General features: G+C 66.2%; 1 protein-coding gene across 3 annotated transcripts in view; it reads right to left on the bottom strand.

Moving 5' to 3' along the window:
• Window positions 1-70: 70 nt before the first annotated feature.
• Window positions 71-9575, bottom strand: part of HMGXB3 (HMG-box containing 3) — a 73333-nt gene continuing 63828 nt past the window's right edge. For all 3 annotated transcript variants that reach the window (XM_021085011.2, XM_021085009.2, XM_021085010.2), the window contains exons 15-20: window positions 9031-9215; window positions 5441-5660; window positions 3933-4066; window positions 3122-3238; window positions 1660-1869; window positions 71-1159 (exon numbers count right to left, since the gene is read on the bottom strand). In XM_021085011.2, coding sequence (XP_020940670.2) covers window positions 686-1159; window positions 1660-1869; window positions 3122-3238; window positions 3933-4066; window positions 5441-5660; window positions 9031-9215 — 1340 coding nt within the window. In that variant the 3' untranslated portion in view covers window positions 71-685. The remainder of the gene's footprint in view (window positions 1160-1659; window positions 1870-3121; window positions 3239-3932; window positions 4067-5440; window positions 5661-9030; window positions 9216-9575) is intronic.

Raw genomic sequence — 9575 nt, 5'->3', positions numbered from 1 at the left:
CCGGGACCTCCCTCCATCCCTCCTCCACCAGGGCGACGAGGCGGGCGCTGACTCGCGCTCATCCAAACCATGTGATTGAATCACCTTTATTCCGGCGGGTGGGGGAGGGAGGGACACAACCCCCCACTCCTCTCAATAAGTTACACGGCTCGGCCCCGGCCCCCGGCCCCCGAGCCCAGCCTGCTGCTCCCTCGCGGCCCCGGCTGCTGCCCCTTCACGGAAGGGAAGTTTCCTTCTGCCGCCAGCTCAGGTCGCGCTCACCGACCACATCCCCGCGGCGGTGAGGGCCCGGGGCCAGAGAGGACGTGAGCCGTGGCGGCAGGGCCCGGAGGGGTCCTCTCCCCAAAGCTCGGGCACAGGGACAGACCTGGAGGGAGCAGCTGCGCAGCCCCCCCGCCCCCCGTGTGCATACAGGAGGGACCCCTGAGGAACCCCAAGTCCCGGGGGGGGGGGCAGCCTGGGCAGCTTCTCTGGGTCTCCCTGCCCCGTGGCAGGTCACCCGGGGCTCGCGAGGAGGATCCTGCGCCCCTCCCGCCCCCAGAAGGCGGGGACCCTCCCTGGGCTCAGCGCACGGCAGCTCTTTGGTCGGTCCCAGGAGTGCAGGCCGGTCCCTGGGACGGATCTGCCTCGGCAGGGGCCCTGCTATGGCTTGAGAGATGGTGTGGTCCCTGGGCGGGAGCCTGGCTTACTCTGCGGCTGCGGCCACGTCCGCGTCCTCCGCGTCCACGTCCGCGTCCGTCTCGGTCTTGATCTGCGCCACCCCCAGGCGGTAGAGGGTGTCGCGGATGACCACCTCGCCCGGCTGGCAGCCCTGCACCACGTCGTGGATCTGCCGGTTGACGATCTCGCGGCTGGTGAGGAAGTCCAGCAGGCGGTTGTAGAGGTAATAGTGGGTGGCGTTGTCGAAGGCGATGGGCCGCTGGCGGGCGCTGCTGGGCCTGCTGTCCGCGAGGGAGGCCACGAGCGCCGCGTAGGGCGCCAGCTCCGGACACAGGCCCAGGGAGTGGTGCCCTGCGCTGGGGTCGCCGGCGCTGGGCTGTGTGCCCGCGTGGACGATGCGCCGCGTGGCGCTCTTGGTGACCGGGTGCTGGACCGAGGGCTCGGCCTCTGTCACGTCCACCGAGTAATGCTGGTCCAAGAGCTCTGGGCAGGACACGCTCTGGAAGGAGATGACAAGCCACCGTGACTCAGGGCATGACTGAGGCAGAGGCTACGTGGTGGGCGACACGGCACAGGCGCACTGCCCCTCAGGGCATGAGCATCCCCGCTGGGCAAGAGGAGAGGGTCAGAAGGTCAGCACTTCCTAGGCCACTGTGCCTCCAGCTCCAGGAACACCCCAGGCCCCAGCCACCTCCATCCCAGACAGGGCTGGCCTGGGCTCTGAGCAGGTCCCTGGGCAGGGCCCCAAAGGGGCCATCTTCCAGGCTGCTCTGCAAGGCGACCCCTTTGAGCCCAAGCCACCCCGGGCAACGAAGCGACGTGCGGCGGCCTTCCGCCCAGGAGGGACGGTCAGGGAACACGCGGAGGAGCTGCTGGCTCCAGCACGCAGACAAGACACTGGCGCAGAGAAAGATGCCAGACGGGTCCCCGAGGCCTCACCGAGGGCCGGGGGAGGCGCGGTGGCCTTGCGGGATCCCAGGACCCGAGAAGGGAACTCACCACAGGCGGCTCCGTGGGGTTGGAGAAGCAGCCCTGGTTCCTCCCCCACATCTGGCTGGTCAGCTCGGGGTAGCAGAGGTCGGCACACAGGGCCACGGGTGTGGCCATGTCCACCACGTACACGGGAGGCCAGTGGCGGGAGGAGACGAGCAGGTCCACGTGGTCGAGGGCGCTCTCGCCCCGCACGAGGCACTTGGAGCCGCAGACCACCTGGTGGGGAGACGGCACAGTGCGGGCTGGGAGGCCACGTGCACACAGACGGAGCCGACCCCACCCGCTCTGCCAGCCGTGCCAGAACCCGGCACGTCAGGCACCGCCTGCTGCTGTCCCTCAGCCAAGTCACCAGCTCACTCCTGCCTGAGCCCCGAGGGGGGCTGAAAGACCCCCGCCACCCCCAAAGCAGCCGGCCATCTGCGGTCCAGCGGCCCCGTGGCGCATGGCACAGACAGTAAAGAGGAGCCGGTGAAAATTGGAGGATCCTGGGCCACCCCAAGCTGAAGGCAGAGCTGAGCAGCTCCCCACCCACCCTGCTGCGACCCACCCTGCTGTGCCCTCCAGATGGCACCCCGATGCAGGCTACACCTCTGCTGGCAGCGTCCCCCGTGCCGTGCGGCTGCCGGGCAGCTGTGCCCACTGGACAGCTCTGCCTCCCCTCCTCCTTACAGCCTGCCGCCCGGTGTTCGCCCCAGTCATCACCGCCGTCCCGTCACAGCCCTGAGACCTGGCTCCCGTCCCGCGTGCTCCCGGGCTGCTCAGGAGCCGGATCCGGAGCCGGCCGTGACCGCCGTGCCTGGGGCAGGCTCTGGGTCCAGGGGCGGCGTCAGCACCATCCTCAGACGCAGCTCTTGTGAACCCTGACGGCCAGTCCCTGCCCACTCCCTGAACTGGAGGCTCGGCGAGGCCACCGCCCCCACCGAGGAGTTGGCCAGGGGCTTCCACCCGGCGCTTCCAGGGTGGGCCTGGCTGTCACCCAGGCACCAGCCTCCCAGGGCGCCCTCCTCACGAACCACCTTGAAACCCAAACCGGGCCACCTCCTGCCCCCGCCGGCTCAGGGCAGCGCGGTCGCAGCCCTTCCCCCGTCCCCACGGGGCTCCCGGCCTCCTCTGGCTCTGCCCCCACGGCCAGCAGGCCCCTCTCTGCGATTTCCGGCTCTGGTCCTTGTCTAGAGCGGCTGCCACGAGCCACGGGGACGTCCCTTCTCAAGGAGAGGAGCGACCTCGGCATTGCTCCCTCCGTGCCGACCGCGGAGGAGGCAGGGCGTGCGCACGGCCGAGGGTCACCGCGGACCGCTCAGGCCCCTCCCCGCCCACCGGGGGAGGGCACGGGCCCCTAAGGAGCTCGTCCCCAGCTGCCCGGCGGCCCAAGCGCCGGCTGCGGAACGAGCTGGACCCTCCAGCTCCTCTGTGCGGGTCACCCGACCAGAGCCAGGGACCGCCAAGCCCCTGGGCGTCGCCCGCTTACCTGATGGGGGCACACCTTGTAGATCTTACCCCCTGTGAGGTGAGGCGGGGGCTGTCGAGGTCTGGCTCCATTCTGAACAGATTCGTAGAGAGCCAACAGGGAGAGGCAGAGCTGGTCCTGGAGCGGGAGCACGAGCCTGAGCAACCCCAAGTGCCCACTCACGGCCAAGGGGCAAACCGTGAAGGCCAGGGTGGGCTGCGGTGGCCTTGAGGATGGCCAGGTCACAGACAGAAGCCAGTCAGACTGGACGAGCTACCAGGCTCTTCCTACTCTGCACGGGGCAGGGCAGGTGTCAGAGAGGAGCCAATAACCGGGCATAAACTTGGGGCACAGGCGTTTCAAGAGCACATTAGGATGCACGGACGTGCACAAGGCACGGGTGACGCACACGTGCGCACATGCATGTGTCTCTGCGCTCGTGCCACAGCACTTTTCTCTAAGAGCCTGGACGGGTGACAACCAGATACCGTAAACTTCCTAAGGTTGGGATTTTGGTATTTTCCACTTTGCAAGGAAGGAAAACCAGGCCGGAACTGTCAGGCAGCTTATCCAAGGCCACACACACTCGGCGGGCAAGCCTGGATTCCCGTGGCTGCGTCTGGACCCACTGCCTTCAGTGGAGGAAGGGGCTGAGGGGAGGCAGCCCTCACGTGCCCGTCGCCACCTGGCTGCTGCCACCTGCCCGGCTGCCCTGCCCCCAGCACCCTGGGTCCAACCCAGGCGGGGGTCACGGGGGTTCATATTCCTGCCCAGCAACACCGCCCACCAGCCTGGCCCCAGGCCCCTGCCCCCAGCACCGCCTGAGACCCACCTTGGAGTCCTCGGCGGCGAAGGGGATCCCACACTGCCTCAGCAGGCGCCGCAGCTCCTCCTCGCTGTAGGAGCTCAGCTCCTCGAGCTTGCAGGCGCCCTCCTGGAGCAGCCGCACCAGGGCGCTGCCATTGCCTGCAAGCGACGGTGGGTTAGAGGGGCGCCTTCGGCACGAGGACGGGGTCGAGGGCCGGGCTACAGCCGAGCACCGCCCTGGGGGCCGGGGCCGGGGCCGGTGGACTCGAGGCAGGGCGCAGGGATGTGGAGTCTCTCCCGCCCGTGAACGTCAACGGGCGCCACCAGCGGAGCGCCCTTGCCCAGACCCCCAGAGCTGGTGAGGTGTTCAGAAGCCAGAGCTTGCGGCCTAACGAGACCGCGCAACCAAGGAGAGCAGCAGCTCTCGTTGAAAAAATGCTCCTCGGGAGTTCCCGTCGTGGCGCGGTGGTCAACGAATCCGACGAGGAACCGTGAGGTGGCGGGTTGGGTCCCTGGCCTTGCTCAGCGGGTTAAGGATCTGGCGTGGCCGGGAGCTGGGGTGTAGGTCGCAGACGCGGCTTAATCCCGCATTGCTGTGGCTCTGGCGTAGGTCGGCGGCTACAGCTCCGATTCGACCCCTGGCCTGGGAACCTCCATGTGCCGCGGAAGCAGCCCCAGAAAAGGCAAAGAGACAAAAAAATAAATAAATAAAAGGCTCTTTCATGCGATGCCCCCGAACCTGCTTCTCAACACAACCACGCAGGGGCTTCAAAACAAGCACCAAACACCCTGGGCCTTGAGGCCGTGGACGTGAGGCGGGATCCCCCGTGTCTGACCTCAGCCACTGTTCGGGAACCAGTGGACCACACACATCAGAGATGCCAAAGTCAATTCAGCAGGTCGCGTCCAGGACTTTAAATGAGGTCAAATAGGAAATCGGGCTGCATTCGCCAAGAGAAGCACCCACTCGCTTCTGCAAGGTGCTGCTGCAGACACACACACGGGCCTGCTTCTGCGGGCAGCACGCGGGGCCCTGCGGTAGAACCTACTCGCTTCATCTTCACGGCCAGCCAGTGGGGGAGCCACGCAGGCCTGGGCAACAAGGGGACGCGGTCGAGGCCGGGGAGCTACGAAGCGGCAGAGCCCGGAATCCAATCCAAGGGTCAGACACCGGCGAGCCCAGGGCTTCTCGACACAAGAGCACAGGGAGCGTGTGCAAAAGCGCCTGCAGACGTGTGCAGGGGGCAGAGCTGTCCCGCCCCCCCGCCCCCCGGAGCGAGACACTCTGCGACCGGAGCCTGACATCAGCCTTTTCAGCGGCAGGCACCCCGGGAGGGCTGTCGGGGGCGGGGGGCTGGTCCCATACAGGGTGCTGGCAGCTCTCCAAAACCCTGCACACCACCTTCACCTCCGGGGGGGCTGGTCACAGCTCGTCATTATCTTTCCAGAAAGACCCTCCAACCGTCTGCGCCGGACGACATTCCAGACTTGAGGGAGCCCTGCCCGATGCCAGGCAGCGGCCGGCGGCCTTACCGGGTGCCGGGGGCACGTCCAGGTTCTTGTCTTTCTCGGTGTTGACGACCACAGCCCCTCTCATGAGCGGCGGGAAGAAGGGCGCGACGACGGAGGCATCGAACTTGGTGATGGGGATGCTGGCGGGGAAGGCCACCTGCTCGATCACTTCCGTCTCCATCGTGGCCCAGAAGTCCTCCACGTTCACCTCGCTGGAGGCCAGGAACTCGGGCCAGGTGAACTGAAAGGGCAGGACGCCAAAGGCCCAGCTGTAAGAGCCGCACAGCAAGAGCAGCACACGGAAGGGCCTCCGGCCGCGGGCTGCGCGTCCCAGCACCTAAGCCCGCAGCGCCTGCTCCTGGACCGCGGCCCTTCCTCCCTCGGCCGCAGCTTCCCCAGGACCCGCGTCCCTCCTGACCTACGCCTTCCGCCCGGGAAAGGGCAGCTACGGCCACGGCCTGCCCCACACGCGCCAGACGCCGGCTCATCAACCACCCGCCTACAGGCCCAAGGGTGCCTGAGCCGAGACCACCGGAGTGAGGCCAGAGCAAGAATGTCAGCCAAGCCCAGGTTCCAAAGCCCGAGCCCTGATCCCTCGGCCTGGCTGGGGCTCCCCGGGGTCCAGTCTGGTGGCACGCTCCCCGCCTGCCCGGCGCGGGTGACCCTCACCCCTCCAGAAGCGGCTCTCAGAGCCGGCGAGCACGCGGCCATCCCTGGCCCTGAGCGGCCGTCCTCCCCCACCGAGCAGTGCTGCTCACGGCTCCTCTGCAGGCCCTCCCACTGGGTCCTGGGAGCGAGCCCCTGACCCTGTCGCCTCAGCCAGTCGCCCGCCTTCCTCCGCGAGGCGGATCCTGGGGCACAAGGAGACCCGAGGACCCAGAGCCCTGAGGCCGCGCCAGGGCTTAGTGCGTCTCCAAGCGGGATCCCTCCTGCAGCAGCACGTGCGCCGCCTGGAACTTGCTGGAAATGCAGATCCCAGCCCACTCCAGAGCCACGGCCTCAGTAACCCTGGGGGTGGGGCCCGCACACCCCTGACTGTAAGGGCGCTGGACCGCTGCCCGAGGTAACGCGTGCGCCGCAAAGCCCGAGAACCACGTGCCACGGGCACGTCTCTCATCGGTCCAGCGGGTCTGCAAGACGGTCCCCGAGGGGAGGGGCCTGCCCACAGGCTGCCTGTGGACACCGTGCGTTTCAGGCTGGGTCGGTCCCTTCCGTTTCATGCCAGGGACTTCACGATGCCCTGACCTCCTCTCCGCACATCCTCCCCAACGCTGCGCTGCATGCAGCAGAGGGAAACCACCAAGAGACAGCCACAGGAGAGACGAGCACACGGCAGCCAACGCCGCTGCCCCGTCTGGGAGCCAAGAGCCTCGACCAGGCCAAGGCAGGTGCCAGGCAGAGTCAGCTCCGCGGGAGACGGGCCTCCGGTGACTCCGGAGATCAGAACTCCACCAGTCTACGGCCAGATGTGCTTCAAGAGCTCAAGGTCTCCGAAGCTACTAGTGAGCACAGCAGTGCTTATAAGCTCAGACTGGAGCTCAGCAGCCAGACTCCGTTCAGGTCAGGCCCCAGCTCTGCCTCCTCCCGCAGGGTGAGCTGGGACAGGCAGCCTGGGCTCCAGCCCCTACACCTACACAGGCCTGGAGGACCAGTCGGTCAGGAGCGCGCAGCACTGAGCACAGAGCAAGGACGTGGCCTGTGTCACAAAACGCGCCACGAATCGCCACTGCGTGAGCGGGATCAGCAGACAGGCAGATCTGAGCAGGTCAGCAACGGCCTCTCTGTGAGACAACACACAAAGCAACAATGTCTAGCAGTTCAACTCATCTACAGGGAACGTCAGAAGGCTCCAGAGGCATCACGCTTGTTCCATAGCTCGTCATGTACCCCATCCTTCCAACAAAGACACCTGATCAGTATCTACGTCTGTTTTTAACGGGGAAGAGAAAGGACCCCGCAGGCATCCTCGCCCTGCCCGGCCAGCCAGGCCCAACAGAGCAAAGCTTTCCTCCCGAGGGCCGGGACCGCTCCGGGGGCGAGCAGGCGAGCGGCAGGTCCAGGAGCTACCCAGAGGCACCGCGGGGAGACGAGAGGACGGACAGCTGCCCCACCATCACTGCGGGCGCGGCGCTTGCGTTAGGCCAGCTCGCTGCCCGCGGACCAGAGCTCAGCAGGGTCAGGGCAAGGAGTTCGCCCACGGACTCTTAACCGATGCCCATCTAAGTCCTCTTGCGGCGCCCTCAGAGGGTTAAGAACCCAGGGTGGTCCCTGCTGTGCAGCAGGTTCGGCCTCCGGCCCAGAGCTTTCACGCCTTGGGCAAGGCAAAAACTCAAACCCAAACCCAAACCCCAATCCCTGCACCAGGTGAAAGAAGACTGCTTGCTAAGAGTTTTTTGTTCTCTGGGTTTGTGGCCACGCATGTGGAAGTTCCCAGGCCAGGGATCTAACGTGAGACTCAGCAGTGACCTGAGCCACAGCAGGGACAACGCCAGGTCCTTAAGCTGCTGCACCGCCAGGGAACTCCGAGCTTTATCATAAGCGGATGCTATAAAAATGAAAGCTTTTGTACACATCCGAAGAAAGGAGCATGAAGGTGCTCCTTTGTGCGCTCAGCCCTGGGTCGCATCGGTCCACCGTCTGAGGCTGAGCCGGCCCTGCTTTCCCGGGACGGACCGCGTCGTGACCTTACTCTCCTCGCCGCTGGATGTGTACAAGGCCTCTATTCGCTGTGTCCTCCGACGTACTCGCCTCTCTTTCAGGACCTGGGCGTCTCGAGCCACGAGCTCCACCGGCCCCAATTTTCACCTCATGTTGCTAAACGCCTGGTTTTGGTTTCGGCTCCGTGGCCTGACACCACTTGGGAAGTGCCCCACTCCCGCGGCTCCTCTGTGACCGGAAGCTTCCTTCCTTCCCGGGTACTTGTGAGACTTCAGGCACAAAGCCATCTCGGGGTGGCGCTGCCCTGTGCGCCCGTCTTCTAGTGGGGCACCTGAGTCGTACCAGGCCCCCTTTCCTCAAAACCCTTCCCGGGCTCGCCATGGCCTCAGCAGACCCTACCCCGGCCTTTCGCACCCCCCACTCCCTGCCCTGCTCCCCGAGAGCCCAGCCACACCGGCCCCCCGCTGCTCACCCCCTCTGCTGCCTGGAACGTTCCCCCGCGAGAGCAACGCGGGCATCGGAGCGCTAGTCCCAGGCCTGCGGCGGCAGGGCCTCCCGACCCCCTCCGGACGGGAAGAGCTCCTTTGAACCAGCAGAGCCCCGTCTTCCCCCCACCTGCCCCAGCGTTACTGCCCCTTTTAATCAACACACCACAGACACTGACAGGACCCCTGCAGTCTTCACTGCTGGTTTATCTGTCCCCGAATCAGAAAGTGAGCTCCTGAGCACACCAACTCGGGGCGGGGGGGTTAAAACTGTCATTTCCCCGGTGTCTCAAGAGTGCCCCTAGCTGTGTTTAATAAGGCTGCTGAGTCAGCAACGACTATGCCTCTGCTGCCACCTGGCCCTCCTTAGGTGCGGCAGGAAAAAGCACCTCGCCTCACCCAGGAAAGGAGCCGGGGACATCAAGCGGGACGGCGGCTGCCAAGGGGTGGGGCCCACGAGGCACCCACCTCCACACTCTCCAGGGCCAGCACGTTCTCTTCACTCCTCTGGGCCACCTCCACCGTGGGGGCCACGCCGCAGATGCCGCAGATCATGTCGTTGTAGTCCCGGACCGTGAGGCACTCGAAAGCCCAGTAGCCGTTGCACAGCAGCTCCTGCAGCTGCCTCAGCTCCTCCGAGGTGAGGGTCTTCTCTGCAAGGAGAGCAGAGCTGCCACGGCCACAGAGAAAGACCTGGAGGCCACGCGGCGCCAGCCGCAAGAGCGGCTCCGCAAGCCGCGTCTCGCCTAAGGCCGCCCCAGGCCCTGGCCAGCCAAGCGCCACGCCAGTCGAGCTCCAGCTGCCCGGCAGCTGGCACCTGCGAGGCGCCCACCCGGTGCTGAGAGCTGGGAGGACACCAGCTCACTGAAGGCTCATGTCCTGACGAACCAAGAGCTGCGACTGACCTCAGCGCCCAACTGCAGACACCGAGGCACAGGAGAACCTGCGCAAGACCCCCCGCGGCCACCAAGTGGCACAGGCCAGCCTCAAACGCAGGCCTTTCCGACCCTCGA

This window comes from Sus scrofa, chromosome 2, assembly GCF_054392235.1.
Source record: "Sus scrofa isolate SSC_HxYL_T2T_F1_AM1 chromosome 2, Sscrofa_HxYL_maternal_Yorkshire_Landrace_v2.0, whole genome shotgun sequence".
Taxonomy (NCBI): Eukaryota; Metazoa; Chordata; class Mammalia; order Artiodactyla; family Suidae; genus Sus; species Sus scrofa.
Note: the sequence above shows the minus strand (reverse complement) of the source record. Positions and strands in the feature narration are given on the sequence as shown.